This window comes from Ptychodera flava, chromosome 11 (assembly GCF_041260155.1).
Source record: "Ptychodera flava strain L36383 chromosome 11, AS_Pfla_20210202, whole genome shotgun sequence".
Classification (NCBI taxonomy): Eukaryota; Metazoa; Hemichordata; class Enteropneusta; family Ptychoderidae; genus Ptychodera; species Ptychodera flava.
In genome coordinates, this window is record NC_091938.1 from 13,266,279 (window position 1) to 13,289,283 (window position 23,005).

The window sequence follows — 23,005 nt, forward strand, 5'->3', positions numbered from 1 at the left end:
GCTAATAGCAATACAGGACAAAATACTATGCATGCCCTTAATTTTGAATGACTTTATGTAAGAACCATCATTTGCAAAGATTTTGATCTTCTCAGACAACCTTGCGGGATCAGCAACATAGACATCCATAGTAAGAGGATGTATCGCAATATACTTAGGAGTGGTCAACTTTCCCTTACCAAAAATATGAATCAAATTTCCATCCATATCACTGACAACTACCTGATTATTGCCATCGTCTAAACTATAGTATAAGTGGTTTTCATCCGAAACTGCCACATCTATTGGCTTGAAAGGGTTCTTGAAATGTGTATATTCTATTATTTTCTTACAGTTACCATCTGTGTCCAGTACTTGCAATCTGTTATTACCATAATCGGCCGTCACTATGTCTCCGTCAATGTTAACACTAACACCACCTAGATAAGAGAACTCTCCATTCTCAGTCCCCCTTCCCCCTAGTACCTTTACAAACCTTTAATGACTGGAATTTCCACAGGTGTACCCATAATGGCTCATCATTAATCGTTGCGATTATGGTGTAGTTACCATCCATTTCTGTACGGCCTGTAATTCTGTATGTACCATCTTTTTGTGTCATGGACTTTCACGTTTTCAATTGATCTGTCCGGTTTTATTACAGTGACTTTGATTTTTCCACATGAAGTGGCTTTTTCCCTCTTGAATCTCTTGGTGTTATCAGCAGATCAAAAACCTCGCCCTTCATAAGCTGCTTAGGAATATTATCTACTGTAGAGTTGGAGAAAGACACATTAGACATCAGCTGCCCCAGTATTCCGTGCACACCTTCCTGACAGGGTTTGAAATGCATACTGTCTGGTTGAAAGAGGGACGCCGATTTTGATGACAGTAATTTTGTTATTTGTCGATCAATTACTGGCTTTGTAGATAGCACTTGAGCAGCATTTCCATGAGACAGAAGGTTTTTCAAGTAATTTGAGGTAACGCTTATGAGATTCAAGCTCCATTCGTATCTCACTGATATTAGTGTCCATTGCTTTCATTTGTAAGTCATACAGTTTCTTTAACTCAGCTGTTAGTCTCTCTTCATCATGTGTTAACTGCTGTATGACTTTCTGAACCCTAAAGCCCAATTGCTTTCCAGCTTCTTTGTCTTTTTCCTTTAGCAGAGTACGAGCTTCCAGGGAGGCTGCTTTATTTTTCTGGGCTTCGTGTTCTTTCCGTTCCAACTGGCAGAGCATTCTTGCTAAGTATCCCAGGTACTCGTCTGCTGCAGTTTTCAAATCTCTGTGTACATGTTGTGGTATGCGATGATTTACGATGGTGCAGTCAGTACAGACGGGTACCTGGCAAGTGTCACAGTAGAATCTGACCTCTTTGTCAGAGTGCACATCACAGTATACGGCTTTGTTTTTCATGTTTGGTGTGTAGGTGGACTTTGATTCAGCAAACTCACCAATTGGTAGTATTTGATGTGATCTTGTTACTGCGATATTTTTGTGGATTTTTACGCAAGGCTGACACAAATGTTGAACACATTCTACACACCTCATAACCGCATCTGATTCTTGACAGCTATCACACTTTGCGGCAGGTTTCTCATCTCCTTTGGCTCGAGCCTGAAAATCTTCGATGAGACCAGCAATGAAAAAATTGCTTTTCAGCGCTTGCACTCCACCAAGGGGAAGTGGACATGAAGTTTTACAAGTTGGGCAATTCAAAACACCTTGTTTCTCCACCAAAGTGAGTAGACACTGCTCACAAAATGTGTGCAAGCATGGCAGGACTTTGGGATTGGTGTATCTTTCAAAACAAATCACGCAAGAAAGGAAATCCTCTCCGATCTGGTCTAGGACTTTTCCAACGCTTGATGCTGCTGCAGCTGCCATGTTGCTGTCTAGTGAACTGATCTTGTGAATCAGAACGTCATGTGATATAGGCCCTCTAAGTTACTGCTCTTGTCAAAAAATACAAAAGGAAAGCATTCCTATTAAACTTCCATTAGCTGTATCTTCTGGCGATTTTTCCGTTAGTTTTGATCGAAATAATCACTGGCTCATGTTGAATAGCCTGTCAAATAACAGAGAATCGCATATTATTCGGAAACATTACGTGCCCTACAACTAAATAACATGTGATTTTACAACGAAAATTTCAATTTTTGTCCGGACAGAAATACCAACTCTGTTGACACGAGGGTTACAACGTAGGCGTTCTTCTGCACCTGCGCGAGCCATTTACAGCAATTTCAAAATAAATATTCATTACTTTTGCCCGGTACTTACGTCGTAGTCCATTGTCCGAGCACGTTGCGTAGCCAGATGTCTGGCAATCCACGACGCGATGTTGTTTTGATCCCGCAATAAACGTGAACTTGTACATCTCGCGTGATCGCGGGGTCACCATATCTGCGTTCTCCCCAGCACGCTGAGCATGCCAGACGTCAACAAACGAGCTCAGAAGGGCAACACGTTTGAACAAAAATTAGCAGTTTTATGTGGCTATAACATCACTAATCATGTTGTTTCTTCGTAAAACAACATTTTGCAACAAATATGAGCCTCCAACATGGAATTTTCCGAGGTAAAAAATGGTCAAAAGTTACAAATAATGGCCCTTTAATACAAACAGCTGAAGACCCACTTTATAAATAGGGCTATCTGGCATTCGCGTTTACTTCAGTTTCTAAGAATCTAATGAACAGATATGTTAAAAACTGATACAGACACAGAAAAAAATAAGCTATACTTGGGAAAGCATTCGTTATTCCAAGTTTCTCTTAGGCTGTTTAACTAGACTTTATGGGAATGTTACACATGTGCATAGCTTGCATTTCGATACACAAACCAGTAAAATAGTTTCTTTCACTTTAATGTTTCTAAAAGGAACCTGCTTCTGCGCACTTGATTGTTTCAGTGGCGCAATATGTTTGAGGCCATGATAAAACATGTACTGGTTAAATGAAAATAACCAAATGTTTCCAGACTTCTACTGACTTGACTTTCAAATATTTTGTTTGCTGTAACGCACATGTTGGTTGACTTGACAGTGTTCAAGTTCACAGGTCTTTAATCCGGTAGGAACGTTAAACTACTTAAAAATCCTTCGCAGAAAGAAAAATATGAGTATCAGGAACCAGGATAAGACCAAAAACAGACGATGAAAATCATAATTAACACGTTTTTCTGTCACACAGAGTGACATACATATTGTATTAAATGTCAAAATGACAAAGATTGACCAGTTAACAGTATTATTGTACCTTAAGAATGTCATAAACTTTCACTGTCCATATTTGATCTAACCTAATTGCTTTCAGTGAATTTGGCCTATCGTATGAAAATGTCGATTTCTTGGTACGTTATTGAAATAATCTTGGAACAAATATTAAAAAAGGTGATTTTTAAACCTTTCCCTCACCACAGACCTTAAAGAGGTTCTTTACCTCAACAAAGTTGACTTGACCAACTGCATCAACATCGGTACATTCTCTGGAAAATAAAGCACTATAAAGAACATAAAGGAATTAAAGATTGCCACATACGGCAGAAGACCGTGATGCTTATGATAATGATGTCATCATCATCATGATACATATATAAAGTTCTTTACAACAATATAAGGCTAACATATCTAGAACTCTCCTCAGGCACTCTTTTGTTTAATGCAACGTGACCGTATCTTACCAGTACATGTGTCAACAAAGATAAAGCAAAGCACAGCTCAGTACCGGACGTGGGCTGCCACAGCCTGGCTATGACTTGCTGTTACGGCCACTTTTTAACGCGAACGCTTGATTAATGCTTGCTGATGTTTGAACATGCTCCTTCATTTCCCTGTGATAATGAACAGTATCATTTTTTATAGGACTTTAAATGTCACAGGTGTGTTGTCTTTTTTGCCCACACAGCTGTATATTAATTCGCTTATAGTGTTTATCTGATTATTGTAATCAAGGGAGTGTTTATCTCCTGCTTGTTAAATTTATAGTGCTAATCGCTTACTCTGTATACGTTTATTTGCCTGTACGCTGTCTTTTGTTAAGGCATTTTTACAGCTTGGGTTTTGATCCTAATAGAGGTTTTGCCTAAGCAAATGTGACTTTTGCCAAATTTGTCTATTTAAGCATTGGGTAGAGTCCCTCACATCAGTTGCAGCTTCAGCATAGCTAGCGCTGACATTTACAGCTTGATCATCTGCAGTACATTTTCACCACCACCTCCCTGACCCAATTTTACTTGAATAGTGCGATTTTTGTCGGTAAAATATGTATCTTCACTTTATTCCTTTACCTTTAAACAAGAGTTGTAGTGTTATTTAGTTGATTTTTTCTAGACCTTTGTAGTATGTACTTTAAGGTCTAGAATGGGGGAAAGTTTCCATTGTAACTAAAGTTTTGGTTAATGAAGCTCGGCATATAATAAAGAACTTATCCTTTGTGTACCAAAGAAACCAATGTGTTTGTCTTTCCTAATCTGTGTATTCATAGAGAGTAGTTCTCCCGCTACTGTCAATGGTTTGTTAACCTGGTGGGCATTTAAAAGTATCGCATTTATCACTCGACACTCACTTGAATAATGAAACACCATGGATTAATAGTTCTGATCAATCGAAATTTCTTGTTATTGAACTCAATTAAATTGAAGTTGTATTCAGATGCCATACCGATAGCATTATTTTCCGCTGATAGTACTTGATATAATGAACAAGCAGCACTAAGAAAAAATAGCCATGACAGTGCCAGCAAACATTTATCTGGGCAACAGAGGGCGCTAATCAGTCTCAAAGTACTTCATACTTTGTGGATAAAGTATCTAAAAGACGTTTTGAGAATAAAATTAACCATAACGCCAATTATAAAATATTACAATCAACAGTATGAAATTTGTAACTTGTGTCTACGCTAATCAAGAAAATATCGCTCAAATTTCGTGCACACATAGACATTCATAGACCCTGATGTTGAGCATTGGCAGCCATGGTACTTGGCAAAGCAATATGTGCCGAAATTGAATGAATCGATTAAAAGTTTTTTGAAGTTTTTTGAAGGTTTTTTTTATATAAGAAAACAGACACCGACACTTGTTTAAAGCAATCTAATAAGCATAATCATAGTGTATGATATTTTAACCAAGACATGTAAATAAGCTTAAGTTTGTAATTCTGCCTAAAAGACACATATGTAACCAGAGTAATATATGAATTTTAGGCATACTCTACGATTATTTATATTATATCATGCTATCATGCGCCATTCTGATTGGACGATATCTCATTCCACCGATGCTAAAATATTGATTTAGCACTGATAGCAGTGGTAAAACGGGCCCCTAAACCAGCATTTTCGAAAATTGCCCAGTCGGTGCTTTGGAACGTACCGATCTCAACTTAATCCGAAACAGTCCGCTGTGAGCTGTGTTCCAAAGACTGAAGTCCGAATTTCTACACACAGATAACAATGTTATCATATTAACAATGTTATCATATTAACATTTTTTGTGATTACCGTTATATGTACTTTATATATACTTTTAAGTCCTAGGGAAAGAAGATAACAATGAAAACGTACATCATTTATTTCTATACTCAAAATTCCTTTCACAAATGAACCATGGATTTATTTTTTGACTTTGAATAGTTCCTTCTCCAGTAAAAAAGGTGGATTTCCTCCCCGCGTTCAAGAAACCGACAGTCTCTAAGCTAATAGCCTGTACAGTTGACTTTCCAAGCCTTCTTATTCACAGGACACCGTAGGTTAGCTCATAGCTACTTCTAGATGGCTATTTTAACAACGTCCTTGGAAAACCATAAAATCTAGAATGGCCATGAAGAGCTAATAAAATATATTTGCCTGTACAAGCTGAAAACTATAAGCCACCTGGCAATTGCGACACCATGCCATACTCAATCCGGAACCACGCTCTCTAGGAAGTCGCCAGTGCTCAGAGTATGGGTGCCGACCTTAACAAGTTTGTTGATTGATGGGTTGATTGGACCCAGTGCTTTACTATCTTATCGTTTAGCCTATTACGGATTAAATCCGTGCCGTATGCGACATATTCTATCGGGTACACGCTTCCAAAGTGCTAGGGGATCGATTTTAGGTACGATTCTGGTAATTTACACAAATATACAGATTTACATTTTGGAAAATTCCAATTGGATAGCTCGGGGGACCTGCTTTCACCCCGGCAGGCTTTAGCCCCTGGTATAGTACGCACCCAATGGTGCGTATTAGACTGTGTATGTGGAAAGAGTGGTGGAACCAGTAGTGCTTACTGCTTATAGCAAAATATGGGTCTGCTATACTGCATACATGGAACTGTCCAACAAATTTTAGAAAGTGTTATTTGCAGAATACACTCAAAAATAAACAAAAAACACACACACACAACAAGAACAGCTGTTCCTTGACAAACAAACATGAATAACAATACTACTCTTTAATGATATATTTTATATATTGAACAAATCATATGTTGTATAAAATGAACCAACTCGCAAACAAACAAAGAGCCTTGGCTCCATGACTACGATGTATTAAAATTGATATCATTTTAGTCTGGTTCCCTGCCCCTCTCTAACACTGCTGGCGCAACACTCGTGAGCAGTGCATGCAGCCAGCGGTAGAAATGGGGCAGGAGACCATCACTTTGGCATACGCCCTCTAGAGCTAGACCAACTCTCCTGTCGGCGATCGACTATACTCTTCCAGTTTTTCCGTTGTACTTGTGGTCCATTGCAAGCACAGAGTGACAGGAGACCAGTCTGATCATCGTTAAAAGGGCGGAAAAAATCCCATAACTCATCATATGGGAAAATTAAACATGCAAATGACATTGTCTAACGTAGAATTATTTGCTTCAATTGAATTTGAAAGCCACTTGCTATAAAGAAAAAATTCATTCAGCATGCTATCACATTTTGTATCTAATCTAGCAGTTTCTATGTTCCTACTTGACTTCAATACAGGACATTAGGGTATTGGGGCATGGCTGTGACATTTCAAAGATCTAATCTAACATTTTTATGCTGTCGTTTGACATTCATAGGACTATGAAAGGCTATAACTTTTTAAAGAAAAATTAAGAGAGATCAAAGTAAAATATTTTTACAACTTGCCAAAATCTTTGTCTAAAACTGTCCAACAAATTTACCTGGTGATTCTGACAAGTGGTGAAACAAGTGATGGATACCAAAGCCATAACAATTAGCTTTTAGAGTTGATTAAAGAACCTTAATTGCCCTGTAAATCCATCTTTTCCCACTTATAGGACACCAATGTTCTGTGCATTTTCTCATGACATGAAACACTTGGACGTATTCATGAAGTGTATCCACTGCAACATCACATCATTTTGGGAGTTCTTACTCATTGTGAATGAATCTTTTTATTCAAATTGTGTGGTGAAAATATGACTTACTGTGCCTGTTTCCTAAAAAATGTTCATACTCATATTAAAGTGATAGCATGAATCCCAGTGGCTTATCACATTCTATCTGTACATGAAATTTTATTCTCTTTTCATAATAAGAAGGAGAAGATGACAAAAGAGCATATATTTCTCCTTGCATAGATAACAGAGATTGGCCAGCATTTGTTTGGCACTTGTATTTAATCACAGTCTGGTTAATATTTCTAATTTTAGCCAAACAAATGCTATTCAAAATTGTTGTGAAATGCTTATTTCATGTATTGTTGAACAGGAAATTAAGTTATTTTTATTGTATCATAATATGTTTAGATTAAACCCAGATTTTGTGATTCGCATAGAACACCACGCGTCCTTTTGTTCTGGAACAGAGCCATTTAAAGAACAAAGTTGACTTGACCAACTGCATCAACATCGGTACATTCTCTGGAAAATAAAGCACTATAAAGAACATAAAGGAATTAAAGATTGCCACATACGGCAGAAGACCGTGATGCTTATGATAATGATGTCATCATCATCATGATACATATATAAAGTTCTTTACAACAATATAAGGCTAACATATCTAGAACTCTCCTCAGGCACTCTTTTGTTTAATGCAACGTGACCGTATCTTACCAGTACATGTGTCAACAAAAATAAAGCAAAGCACAGCTCAGCCCCGTACGTGGGCTGCCACAGGCTAGCCTATGACTTGCTATTATGGCTACATTTCCACACGAACGCTTGATTAATGTTTGCTGATTTTTGAAGATGCTCCTTTATCTCCCCGTGATAATGAACAGTATCATTTTTTATAGGACTTTAAATGTCACAGGTGTGTTGTCTTTTTTGCCAACACAGCTGTATATTAATTCGCTTATAGTGTTTATCTGATTATTGTAATCAAGGGAGTGTTTATCTCCTGCTTGTTAAATTTATAGTGCTAATCGCTTACTCTGTATACGTTTATTTGCCTGTACGCTGTCTTTTGTTAAGGCATTTTTACAGCTTGGGTTTTGATCCTAATAGAGGTTTTGCCTAAGCAAATGTGACTTTTGCCAAATTTGTCTATTTAAGCATTGGGTAGAGTCCCTCACATCAGTTGCAGCTTCAGCATAGCTAGCGCTGACATTTACAGCTTGATCATCTGCAGTACATTTTCACCACCCACCCTCCCTGACCCAATTTTACTTGAATAGTGCGATTTTTGTCGGTAAAATATGTATCTTCACTTTATTCCTTTACCTTTAAACAAGAGTTGTAGTGTTATTTAGTTGATTTTTTCTAGACCTTTGTAGTATGTACTTTAAGGTCTAGAATGGGGGAAAGTTTCCATTGTAACTAAAGTTTTGGTTAATGAAGCTCGGCATATAATAAAGAACTTATCCTTTGTGTACCAAAGAAACCAATGTGTTTGTCTTTCCTAATCTGTGTATTCATAGAGAGTAGTTCTCCCGCTACTGTCAATGGTTTGTTAACCTGGTGGGCATTTAAAAGTATCGCATTTATCACTCGACACTCACTTGAATAATGAAACACCATGGATTAGTAGTTCTGACCATCGAAATTTCTTGTCATTGAACTCAATTAAATTAAAGTTGTATTCAGATGCAACTTCAAGTACCGATAGCATTATTTTCCGCTGTCATCAGTAGTTGATATGATGAACAAGCAGCACTACGAAAACAATAGCCATGACAGTGCCAGCAAGCATTTTCTTGGCAACAGAGGGCGCTAATCAGCCTCAAAGCACTTTATAAGTAACTAAAAGACGTTCCGAGGATAAAATTCACCATAACGCCAATTATAAAATATTACAATCAACAGTATGAAATTTGTAACTTGTGTCTACGCTAATCAAGAAAATATCGCTCAAATTTCGTGCACACATAGACATTCATAGACCCTGATGTTGAGCATTAGCAGCAATGGTACTTGGCAAAGCAAGTTGTGGCGAAATGGAATGAATTGATTGAAGGTTTTTTGAAGTTTTTTGAAGGTTTTTTTATATAAGAAAACAGACACAGAAATTTGTTTAAAGCAATCTAATGAGCAGTTATCATAATGTATGATAGTATTATCACCTCATGAAAATGAGTTTTTATTAATTCTGCCCTAAAAGACACATATGCAACCAGAGTAATATATGAATTTTAGGCATACTCTACGATTATTTATATTATATCATGCTATCATGCGCCATTCTGATTGGACGATATCTCATTCCACCGATGCTAAAATATTGATTTAGCACTGATAGCAGTGGTAAAACGGGCCCCTAAACCAGCATTTTCGAAAATTGCCCAGTCGGTGCTTTGGAACGTACCGATCTCAACTTAATCCGAAACAGTCCGCTGTGAGCTGTGTTCCAAAGACTGAAGTCCGAATTTCTACACACAGATAACAATGTTATCATATTAACAATGTTATCATATTAACATTTTTTGTGATTACCTTTATATGTACTTTATATATACTTTTAAAGTCCTAGGGAAATAAGATAACAATGAAGGGGTACATCATTTATTTCTATACTCAAAATGCGTTTCACATATGAACCATGGATTTATTTTGTGACTTCGAATTGTTCCTTCTCCAGTAAAAAAGGTGACATTTCTCCCCGCGTTCGGAGAAACTGACAAGTCTGTAAGCTAATAGCCTGTGCAGTTGACTTTCCAAGCCTTCTTATTCACAGAACACCGTAGGTTAGCTCGTAGCTACTTCTAGATGGCTATTTTAACAACGTCCTTGGAAAACCATAAAATCTAGAATGGCCATGAAGAGCTAATAAAATATATTTGCCTGTACAAGCTGAAAACTATAAGCCACCTGGCAATTGCGACACCATGCCACACTCAATCCGGAACCACGCATCCTAGGAAGTCGCCAGTGCTCAGAGTATGGGTGCTGACCTTAACAAGTTTGTTGATTGATTGGTTGATTGGACCCAGTGCTTTACTATCTTATCGTTTAGCCTATTACGGATTAAATCCGTGCCGTATGCGACATATTCTATCGGGTACACGCTTCCAAAGTGCTAGGGGATCGATTTTAGGTACGATTCTGGTAATTTACACAAATATACAGATTTACATTTTGGAAAATTCCAATTGGATAGCTCCGGGGGCATTTACTCTCACCCCCCCCCCCAAATAGGCTTGAACCCTTGCTATAGTACGCACTCAATGGTGCGTATTAGACTGTGTATGTAGAAAGAGTGGTGGAACCAGTAGTGCTTTAATACTGCTTATAGCAAAATATGGGTCTGCTATACTGCATACATGGGATTATCCTATAAATTTTAGAAAGTGTTATTTGTAGAATACACTTAAAAACAAACAAAAACACACACACAACAAGAACAGTTGTTCATTGACAAACAATCATAAACAACAATACTACTCTTTATTGATATTTTTTATATATTGAACAAATCATATGTAGTATAAAATAAACCAACTCCAAAACAAACAAACAAAGAGCCTTGGCTCCATGACTACGATGTATTAAAATTGATATCACTTTAGTCTGGTTCCCTGCCCCCTCTCTAACACTGCTGGCGCAACACTCGTGAGCAGTGCATGCAGCCAGCGGTAGAAATGGGGCAGGAGACCATCACTTTGGCATACGCCCTCTAGAGCTAGACCAACTCTCATGTCGGCGATCGACTATACTCTTCCAGTTTTTCCATTGTACTTGTGGTCCATTGAGCACAGAGTGACAGGGGACCAGTCTGATCATCGTTAAAAGGGCGGAAAAAATCCCCATAACTCATCACATGGGAAAATTAAACATGCAAATGAAATTGTCTAACGTAGAATTATTTGCTTCAATTGAACTTGAAAGCCACTTTGTATAAAGAAAAAAATTCATTCAGCATGCCATCACATTTTGTATCTAATTTAGCAGTTTCTATGTTGCTTCTTGACTTCAGTACAGGACATTAGGGTATTGGGGCATGGCTGTGACATTTCAAAGATCTAATCTAACATTTTTATGCTGCCGTTTGACGTTCATAGGATTATGAAAGGCTATAACTTTTTAAAGAAATACAAGAGAGATCAGAGTAAAATATTTTGCAACTTGCCAAAATCTTTGTCTGAAACTGTCAAAAAAATTTTCCAGGTGATTCTGACAAGTGGTGAAATAGGTGATGGATATGAAAGCCCTAACAATTAGCTTTAGGGTTGATTAAAGAACTTTAATTATCCTGTAAATGCATCTTTTCCCACTTATAGGACACCAATGTTCTGTGCATTTTCTCATGACATGAAACACTTGGACGTATTGATGAAGTGTATCGACTGCAACATCGCATCATTTTGGGTAGTTCTTACTAATATTGTATTGTGAATAAATCTTTTTATTCAAATTGTGTGGTGAAAATATGACTTACTGTGCCTGTTTCCTAAAAAATGTTCATACTCATATTAAAGTGATAGCATGAATCCCAGTGGCTTATCACATTCTATCTGTACATGAAATTTTATTCTCTTTTCATAATAAGAAGGAGAAGATGACAACAGACATAAATTTCTTCTTTCGTAGATAACAGAGATTGGCCAGCATTTGTTTGGAAATGGTATTTAATCACAGTCTGGTTCATACTTCGGTTCCATCATGTCTATATTTTGGCCAAAGAAATGCTATATTCAAAATTGTTGTGAAATGCTTATTTCATGTATTGTTGAACAGGAGATTCAGTTCTTTTTGTTGTATGATAATATGTTTAGATTAAACCCAGATTTTGTGATTCGAGTAGAACAGCACGTGTCCTTTAGTTCTGGAACAGAACCATTTACAGAACCATTTAGAGGAAGCTGGCGCATGGAAATGATATTTTCACAGGATATTTTCGTCACTGCGTTTCTGGAAATTTGCCGATAAGATAAAGGAAAGAATAAGGAGCTTTTTCAATGTTCTCCTTTCATGCTGACTAATATGAGAGCATAATGACAGAAAATGTGTTACCAACAAATTTATGTAGGAAATTACTAGGCAGTTTGGTTGTATTCTGTACTTAATATTGAGGTAGATGACTCTATCTATAAAAGTTCATACTCGTCATATAAGAAAATGATTCGATCATGAATTGCAAAGTGAAATCACTGAAGTGAAACGTCATTGTAGGAGACCAAGGGTGACCTTACATTTGTCATGTTACTTAATTCTGCACCTTTCCTCTATTACCATATTTCATTTATTAGAAAGACTTGATAATGTAGTGTTAAATCTCCATTTAGAGTAATACAGTTTGAATGTTTCCATTTTGCTTTTAACAATATTAGTGTACATTAATTGATATTTGTCCAGCAAATCAGCCAGTATTTTTCTCAAAAAGGATTTACCATACATCACAACGTTATAATCAAGTTCTTGTAAATGGAAGACATAGTGTTGAGTTAGCATTTATTTTGTGGCAGTTTCCTACAAAAAGTTTTACGCATTCTCTGAAATCATTTATTTGTGAAATCTTGACACAGTTTTTGCATTTACATAAATAATGCAAGCAAGAAATGTAATTATTAGCGCCGTGTTAAGTACAAAAAAACTGTAACAATTAAAGTCGTAAGATTTCAGAGCCATAAGTGTTGTATCTGAGAAGCGCCATTTGTAACTATTGTCATACATATATCAATTTCTGTGAATAACCTGGACTTCCGGATAATTTGCATATTCATGAAAAGCTGTCATGCCACCAATACTATCTGTGCATGTATTTATTCAATAATTACACCTATTAAAACCCCATTGACTGTTACTGACAAAAATATGCCTTCCAATCGTGGGAGAAATGTTATGGATTTCTTTTTGAGGCTATATCGTCTTTCAAAATGTCACTATTTTAATCCTTTGGATTTTGTGGATTAAATTCGAGCACTTTCACATATATTTTAGGCGGCCATATTGTAATTGCAACTCAAATATTGTTTAGTAGTCAAAATCTAAGTCGTCAGTCACAGTCAATGACATTTAGCAGTATCAATATCTGACTATGGTAATTCTCTTCTGTAATGAACATGGGGTATTTTTGGTGTATATCTAGTGTTCTGACCTTTTTATGTAAATAGCCATTTCTCAAACATGATAGTGCAGTTTCTTGCCGATTAGTGGAATTTTGACATTGCAAGAGCCAGTACATGGCATGCCTATAATTCTATCCTACTATGAAAAAGGACATAACCCTATGCCTTTCAGACTCAGGTCTACAGTACAAACCAATATGCATCAGTTACAGATTGGTCTTTGGTACCCCGGCTCATTTCTCTTTTCATGTGCATCATATTGACTTCAATTTTGTTACTTTTACTGACAACTTTCCAATTGCAACTGGTGACTATGTCACTGTCAGTGACTTGTTTTTGGTGTTTTTATCAGTGATGCTTACATAATAATTCTTTCAGTTCCAGGTTTGTATACATCTAGCATTATGCCAAATAGACATTTATGATCTGGCCTGTCTGACCTTTGTATTCCTCACCTTTGCTCCAAGTTGCCTTCGAGTAACCAGCATGTGAAGGCTGCTCAGCATTCTAAAACTGAACTCAGCAAAACAACAGTTAGTACTACTTTGGGCATCACTCCACCTTCACTGAGCATTAGACCATCAAAGCGAACAAAGACACGAAAGGTTTTGATGCATTTCGGGTACAATGTCATTGTCAACGATCTGTTTTTTGTGTTTTACCAGTGTTGCCTGTATAACTTCAGTCCATTATTCTAAACACATTGATGATCTGGCCTGTCTCATATCAGTGTTGATAAACATGCCTGTTAGATGCCATGATGGTTCACAAAGTACAGCAATCAACTGTTGGTCTGTCCCAGACTCCAAGACTTTGCTTCTATGGCAACATGGCAGACTTTGTATAAAACACTACAAATCCGAAAGGCACGGTTGTAGATGCTATATTTCTCACAAATCAATTATAAATAAAGTTTTTGTCAAAATGTGACAAATTATTTCATATCAATATTTTACAAATTTAAATTGTCATAGAAATGTTAATATTTAAAATCTATGGAAATTGTATAGATGCTTTATACAAATTCAACACAAACATTTGGAGAATGTAATCCACATAACTAATGGGGCTTGTAGCAGCCCTCTGTTTTTCATAATACCAAAATGTCGACAGGAAAAATTTCCTGTGCAGTGTAGCTATCCTGTGTGGCTTTAGTAAGTGGTAAAAATACAACAAAGCAAGCTGAAATATTGGTACTTGTCCATTCTTGCCCAATATCAATGTGTAAGCTGCTTAACAAAATCGAGTATTTTTCTCACTCTTGAAGAGGTTTTTTACCTGTGTAGCTTGTAATTCAATTCTTTCACTTTGTGTTCTTTCACTTCAAGGTATTTACCGGTGGTATCATTCCAAACAGACATTTATGATCTGACCTGGCCGATATCAGCGTGGATAAACATACCTGTCAGATGCCATGACAGTTCACAAAGTACAGCAATCAACTGTTTGGTCTGTGCCAGGTACTTAGACTGTTTCCATGGCAACATAGCAGAGTTTGCACAAAGTCTCTAAATATCACAAAGACCTACCCCTAACTAACAGGAATACAGACTATGGTGAATAATACAATGTAATAGTACTATTTCAATTCTAGTCAAATTCAATGAAACTTTACAAAACAAACATCTTTGCGGTCTTGTCTGTGTGATTTTTAATCTTTCTGTCGTATGTTTCTTTTATGAAGTTTTTTTTTCAATTTTGTCTTTTAATAGATATATATTTTATATTTATTTTTTACTCGTCTGTAAGTGGCTGCCAGCTGACGCTTTTGACGAGATCTCATGGGCATACAGAGTCTGTTGAACACACAGTATGTGCTTTTTAATCCTGAGTAGAACTAATGCATACTTATATGCATTGACCAGCGTAAATGTATCAGATTGACTGTACATTCAAAATCTAAAACAACACAAAAAACATGATTGACATGCAGTGTGTATAGTCCTGCTGTGAAGGATGTTTTTTTTTTCTTGGCAGCTGTCAGTCTCTGCCAAGCTTGAAGTCGGTGATATTTGTTCCAGTTCGAAAAGTTAACTTTTTTATCAATGTTCTATGTTTTTTAACTTCCCATGCATCTAAATTGCAAATTTCAATAAATTCCTTATATAAGTAGCCACCCCTACTCTGAATTATTCAAATCCAGGTAAGCTTTATGGCAATATGCTCCCACATCTATGAAGTGCCTGCAGCTGACTGAAATGAAAAATGATATCGCTGACAAGTTAACAAGGTCGCTCACTAATTACCAAGTGAATTCACTATACGGCTGGCAATACAGCTGGGTAATTTGCTGATTAGGTGTCCAATTTCCAATGCCATGGCAGTAAAATCCTTTCACTTTGAGTTCTTTCAGTTCAAGATATCTATGAATGTGGTCTTATGCCAAATAAATATATATCATCTTGATCTCTCTGATATCAGAGTTGATAAACACCTCTGTGAAATGAGGTGATGGTACACAAAATACATCTGTGAACCATTTTGTCTATTACAGGTACAGTGTGTTATTTTGTTCCAGGTAACTGGCCGTTTGGTCAAATATCATCGAGCCAGTTGCTTATCATGTATTTTAAGGTCCCCATTCCTGAAATGTTTTTTTTCCCTGCATAGCTAGTATTAAAGTTCTTTAAGTTTGTTTCTTTTTTCAGTTCCAGATATTTATGAATTTAGCATTATGATAATGTTTATATGAAATTTATCATTTTGTCTGTCTGTCTGATGTCAGAGTTGATAAACATGCCAGTCATGTGGATAATGATGGCACCGTTAGTACAGGTGTTAACCATTTGGTCAATGTCAGGTTCACTGACCCTCTTTCCATGAAAACACACTAGAAAGGAGATCAAGACTATGATTAATATAGTACATAACTTATTAATAATGATACAAAGCTTATTTATAATGTCAAAATAACAGATTTTATTATGGCTAACAATATTGAAACATGCTAAAAAAGACAGGGAAAAAAATGCTTCAACACAACCTATTAACAACAGATAAAGAAAGCTTATTTTATTGTAACAATCAGACATATATTAGGTAATTACTGTGTATTGCTATATCGCTTACTGACTCACATCAATATAGAACATAATGGTTACTGGAAAAGGGGAGTTTCTATTTTCATGTAAATATTCCTTTCATGAAGTATATAGACTATATCTGTGGAGAAATACAATTAACAACACACTACAAATACAGCAAAAAGACATATACACCAGGTCAAATATTTAATATTGATTGAAGTGTTATTCCTAGTTTTGCAACAGTCAAACAACATTTGCAAGCTTACCCAAATTTGACTTATGGGGCTTGGTAAGTTATTATAACAAGTTAATTTTCTTTAAACTACTTTAAACTACAAAGGGAAGAATATAACTGTAATGTACAATGAAGGCTACATAGCATTTGAACAAGAGGTCAAACTTAGGGAGTGGTTCAGTTTTACGGCCTGGGGGGGGGGGCCGGCAAAATCTTGTCGCCGGTGTTCAAAAAAATACAGACCCCCCCTGCATTTTTTGTGAAAAAAAGATGACCCCCCCTTTGTCAGACGAAAAAAAATTGATGACCCCCCCCCTGAAAAATAACAAAACCCATATGTCAAATTTACCCGCATGAATTGGATTTGAACTCCGGTACGCGGCGCACTTTATTCGATGCCAGTGCACAAACTTCTCAGCCACATCCATTGAAACGTCTGTTAATTAGGACGACTGTAAGGCAATTTTTAACTTCATTTCCATAGACAACTCATGTCCATGGACATTGTATAAAGTAAACTTTATTGGAGTGGTTCGCCAAAGGCAGCCCTTTGGTTAAGAGGGTCATGGGCCATTACGTACATACATACATGTTTTAAACTCAGACAAGACAAAATGAAAAAGACAAAGTAAACTATTTATGAACCTTTAATATGTTGACCTCATGTATAGATATTTATATTATATATATATTACATATACTCTTTCATTGTTGTTTTTTGCAAAACCTTTATTGTACTTTATGATCAAGATCCCAACTGGGATACGATTTCAATAAAGGCTTACTTTACTTTACTTTACGTAAAGTCAACTTTATTCTAGTGGGCCACCAAAGGTGGCACGCCGGTAAAGAGGGTCAATCATGGCTATTGCATAAAGTAGACTTTACTGGACAGGGCCGCTGAAGGCGCGCGGCCATTACCATTATTCAGTGCGTGATCCCAGGGTCCCTCAAAAATGTTTCTAATACAAGCCGCGGCTTCAATTGGGAATTTTACGGTAAGATTGCCGTGTGGTATTACATAAAGTCAATTTATTGTAGTGGGCCACCGCAGGTCAATCATGGCCATTGCATGAAGTAACCTAATTGGAGTGGGCCGCCAAAGGTGTCTGCCCGTTAAGAGGGTCATGGGTAATACATAATGTATATTTATTGTAGTGGGCCGCCGAAGGCGGCCCGCCGGTAAAGAGGGTCGATCATGGCCATGGCATAAAGTGAACTTTATTGTTGGTATTATGTTTTTGAAAATGTGGTGACCCCCCCTTTCCTACCAGTGAAAAAGCGATGACCCCCCCCCCTTTGCGGATTCCAAAATTATGATGACCCCCCCCTGGATTTTGCCGGCCCCCCCCCCCCCGGCCGTAAAAACTGAACGGTCAAACTTTAGAGGGTACATATAATGCTTATCTATCACTAACAACTGCTTAAGACGTAATATAGTAATACACAACACTATTTTATTACACATGAAATACCAAATAGCTCTTAACGGCACAAATAATGTACCAGATACATCAAACATGATATTTGCCAGCACTGTGTATGAAGTAAAAGCACAAGTGTATTAAAGTTACAGATATTCTCCATGCTTCAGTATTTATTTAGAAATGTGGTAGGCATACACACCTCTGCATAATATCCCTCCCCTAAAAAGTCCTCAACAAAAAACAATACATATTTACAGGTCAGAGTACAGTATGTGAGTATTATTATATGTAATTAAAGGTATACAGTCACCTGTAATCTAAATATGCCCATATATGGTCAAAGGGGCGTTCCTAGGTATTCAAAATGCCCATGTGAGGGCGCTGTTTTTAAAAACCGGCCACCCACTTAAAATCATGATTTTTTCTTTCCATGGTAACTTTGGCAGAATTGGAACATGGGACAGTATACCTTTAAGGACAGTGTGCTCCGTATACTAGTCTTACTCGACAAACAGCTTCAGACAGCAGTTGTCACGGTCAGCAACTATTATTTTAATGGGTACTCCATCAATGACTGCCAGACCCGCAGGATACTTCAGGCCCTCTCTGATAACCATGGTTGCCAAGACATTACCATGAACGTCATATTTGATGATATTGTCATTATCACATGTATAGATAAATTCTTTGTGAAAAGTAATGCCTCTTTCACCCTTACTTAAACCAAGCTTTTGAGATGCTTTTCCAAATTTACATAAGTACTTGTTATGCTCATCAAACATCTGAATGTAGCCTTCTGAGGTATTAGCATTGACCACAAATACAATACCTGTATTGCTTATTGTTACAGAAGACATCAAAGTTAGAGAACCCTTCATTGAAAATGACTTGACATAGGACCCATCCTTTGTGAAGATTTTGATTCTCTCTGACCAACCTTTATCTGCTATGTACAGATCCCCACTAAGTGGATGGATGGCAATGTATGCAGGATTACTTAACTTTCCGTGACCAAAACAATCTTTCAAATTTCCTTCCATATCACTGACAACTACCTGATTATTGCCATTGTCTAAACTATAGTATAAGTTGTTTTCCTCTGAAACAGCCACATCTATTGGCTGGAATGGATTCTCGAAATGTGTATATTTTATAACTTTCTTACAGTTGCCATCTGTATCCAATACTTGCAATCTGTTATTCCTATAGTCGGCCGTCACTATGTCTCCATCCCTGTTAATACTAACACCTCTTGGATCAAAGAATTCCCCTTTCTGATTACCTTTTTTCCCCAGAACCTTTATAAAGCCTGTGATTACTGGAATTTCAATTGGTGTACCCTCTATGACCTCACCATTTATCATTGCAGTGATAGTGTATCCGCCAGCCATGCCAGCAGAAGTTGACAATCTGTATGTTCCATCTCTGGCATCACGGACTTTCATATTTTCTGATGATCCATCTGGTTTCTTTACGGTGCCTCTGATATCTCCATGCACCTTGATTTTTTTCCCTTTGGAATCTCTTGTTGTTACCAACAGGTGTATGACCTCTCCCTTTAGTACTTGCTTTGGTATGTTTTCCACTTTGCACTGAGAGATGTGTACATCGGACATCAGCTGCCCCAACTTCTGATGCACATCTTTCTCTGCAGGCTTGAAATGCACAATGTCAGCCTGAAAGGGACGCCCTAATTCAGAAGACAGTATTCTTTCAATTCGCTGAGTCATTTCTTGCTTTGTAGAGAGCAGCTGAGCAGCATTTCCGTGGGACATGAGCTTTTTCAAGTAACTTGTGGTGCTGCTTATTGTCTCAAGCTCCATTTCTATCTCACTGATTTTGGCGTCAACATTTTTTGCTTCGAAGTCATAGTGTTTCCGTAATCCAGCTCTAAGCTTCTCTTCATCATGTCTGACCTGCCGCTTGACAATTTCTGTCCTATTCTTCAACTGCTTGCCAGCTTCTTTGTTTCTCTCTTGGAGCAGAGAACGAGCCTGCGTTGAGGCTTTGTGTCTGGACTCAGCTTCATGATTTTTCAGTTCCACTTTGCTTAGCATTTTTGTCATCCTGGCCTGATACTCTTCTGCTGCAGTGTTCAAATCTCTGTGTACATGTTGTGGTATGCGATGATTAACGATGGTGCAGTCGGTGCAGACAGGTACCTGGCAAGTGTCACAGTAGAATTTTACCACCTTATCAGGGTGCACTTCACAGTGAACTGCTTTGTTTGTCGTTTTTACCGTGCTGTTGGACTTCGGTGCTGATAGTTCGCCAATTGGTAGGATCTGATGTGATCTTGTTACTGCTATGTTTTTATGGATTTTTACGCATGGCTGACAGAGATATTGAGAGCATTCTACACACCTCATAAATGCATCTTTTTCTTGACAGCTATCACACTTTGCAGCAGGTTTCTGTTGTCCTTTCAACCGGGCCTGAAAATCTTCGATGAGACCAGCAATGAAAAAGTTGCTTGTCAGCGCCCGAACTCCGCCATGAGGGAGTGGACATGAAGCTTTACAAGTTGGGCAGTTTAAGACACCTTGATTCTCCACCAAAGTGAGAAGACACTGCTCACAAAATGTGTGCAGGCAGGGAAGGCTTTTCGGCTTCCTGTATCGTTCAAAGCAAATAACACAGGTAAGGAAATCCTCTCCGATCTGGTCTAGGACTTTCCCAACACTCGATGCTGCTGCCGCCGCATTATGCTGTTCAGTGACCTGGATAGTTTTTGTCAACAGGGGCGCGGCATCACACCTTTGATTTGTGAAAAGGCCCTCTAGGTGACGGGTGGCAACTCCGAGAAGAAGTTGTAATTGTTATGAAGTATCCTGATGACAGGAAACGGTCTTAGCTAAGTGAGCAGCATATTGGTCACATCAGAGTTTGTTTAAAAAGAAAAACAGCATTTGAAAACATGGCAATGATAATTGCAAGTTGTCAGGCCATCACTTTATGAGGGCCAATATGCTCCTGAAACTAATTTTGTAGTTAACAACGAGGTCAATAGTTTCTTTTTCACTTTAAATGGATCAACTGTAGAATGCCGTGTTCAACATTCATCATAAACTTCCAACTTTGACAGTAGCTGAGCTTTAAAAACACTGACAGTCGGGTGTTAGTATTTGAACTTGATGCTTTGAGATTATGTATTATTAGGCAAAGATTCGTTAAATCATCGTGCAACGTTCGTCTCACTTCTTATATACATTTGTGAGACTAAAGGTGTGATTACATTGTTCCAGTTCATAAGTACTTCATACATGTATACTTAGATGTTTTTCAATCAACCCGACGAGAAAATTGAAAGTGAATGGATGAACAAAGTTGATTGAACAAAGATTGACAGTGCCATCAGGTTCTGTAAAAAATGTGCAAAATATTTTCACAGGAAATGGACATATATTTTCGACTGATGAGAAAAACAGCAGTGTGCCAAATATTGCTAAAAGTCTTCGACAGCTTTCACTGCCAAACTTTGTTAATGCCTTGTCGATTTCAGTGAATGAAGGTTGAATCTACTGGAAATAAATGATATTGTGCTGCAGAACCTGTGGGGTATGTCCCTTGACAAAATTAAACAATACATCGTTGAATTACTTGCAAATTGAAGTCTGAAGACAAATCCCTATCGAGGCAAATATCGTATGAATGAATCCGTTAATTATATCTGTTTACACTTTAATGTTACAACTAAAATGGAGTGGAGTATGTCTATGGGTCACAAAGTTGATATCGATACATATATTGTGTAACAACCTTTGAACTCTCGAGGTGGACATTAGTATGTAAATATACAATGCGGCCGTAACCCCATAATTTGATATTTGATGGATGGTACATGATAGCAGGTACGCGTTGAAAGCTTTATTTCTCTACCAAGTGATTTACGACAAACAACATCATGTAGTAATTGCATAAAAGTCCACACAATGAATAGTATATCTTGCCCTTAAATGACAGTTAACCACCGAATCGACCAAAACTGTCACAACAACTTTTGAACTCTCGAGCTTGTCATCAGTGTGGAAATACAATGCGGCCGTAACTCACCTCATGATTTGATTTCGGCCTGTCAGATGATAGATGGTACATGATAGCAGCTACGCGTTGAAAGCCTTATTTCTCAACCTAGTGTTTTATAGACAAACAACATTCGATGGCCCAGTGCAAGAAGGGCGTTTCCCCTATGCTTTAACTCAGGTGATACGCCCCTCTCTCACTGGGCCATCCATGTAGAAGTTGCTAAGAAAGGCACAATTTAGCCTATCTTACTCTTATAACGCAGTGGAGCAAACCAACATAACAACCAAAACTACTTATCCAAACAAATGTTTTACCTTCGTGTCCGGGCTTCGTGTTTGTCAAGTTTTTTCATGATGGTGATGTGTTATTTATCCAGCAGTTTTTATAAATGTGATTCCCGGTATAACCAGAGTTCCCCAGTCATATGACCAGGATTTATTTTGTAAACTGATGCAATCCTACTTTGGAAAGGGTTCCCAAACCTAGGAAAATAACTTTAAAGAATGAGATACCAAAGCAGTTGCGGTGAGGGGAAGCAATGAGCAGTCAATCGTCTTATTCAACATTGCAGATTTCTCTCTAATATTTTAATCTCAGTCTTCCATGACGAGTCTTGACTACCCGGGTCGAACCAACTCTTAAACTCTGCCCATCAACGATCATTTATCTAATACGAAAGCCCCTCTTCCTCTCGTTTGGTGGCATCAGAACAGAGAATTGTCGAAAAAGGGAAGAAAATGTTAATTCTGTAATTTCATGGGAGCTACACATGCTTTGCAGTTAAGTAAACATTTCCTTTTTTGATCAACCATTTATCAAGATCCTGATTATGGCGGCCAATTTACATGATGAGGATGATCGATAT

The 23,005-nt window shown here is 37.5% G+C and overlaps 2 protein-coding genes across 2 annotated transcripts; both read right to left on the reverse strand.

Annotated features, from left to right (window-relative positions):
* Nucleotides 1-890: 890 nt before the first annotated feature.
* On the reverse strand, nucleotides 891-1,871 carry LOC139144354 (E3 ubiquitin-protein ligase TRIM56-like). Its single transcript, XM_070715055.1, has one exon. The coding sequence runs from the start codon at nucleotides 1,869-1,871 to the stop codon at nucleotides 891-893; it is 981 nt and encodes a 326-aa protein (XP_070571156.1).
* A 16,743-nt stretch (nucleotides 1,872-18,614) lies between these two features.
* Nucleotides 18,615-22,172, reverse strand: LOC139144355 (tripartite motif-containing protein 2-like). The gene is made up of 2 exons (XM_070715056.1): nucleotides 22,168-22,172; nucleotides 18,615-20,871 (listed from the first exon to the last, which is right to left on the reverse strand). The coding sequence occupies exons 1-2, from the start codon at nucleotides 22,170-22,172 to the stop codon at nucleotides 18,615-18,617; spliced, it is 2,262 nt and encodes a 753-aa protein (XP_070571157.1).
* Between the last annotated feature and the right edge of the window lie 833 nt (nucleotides 22,173-23,005).

Excerpts from the sequence above, each read along its gene's own strand:
- LOC139144354 (XM_070715055.1), bottom strand. The coding sequence starts at position 1,871 with ATGGCAGCTGCAGCAGCATCAAGCGTTGGAAAAGTCCTAGACCAGATC.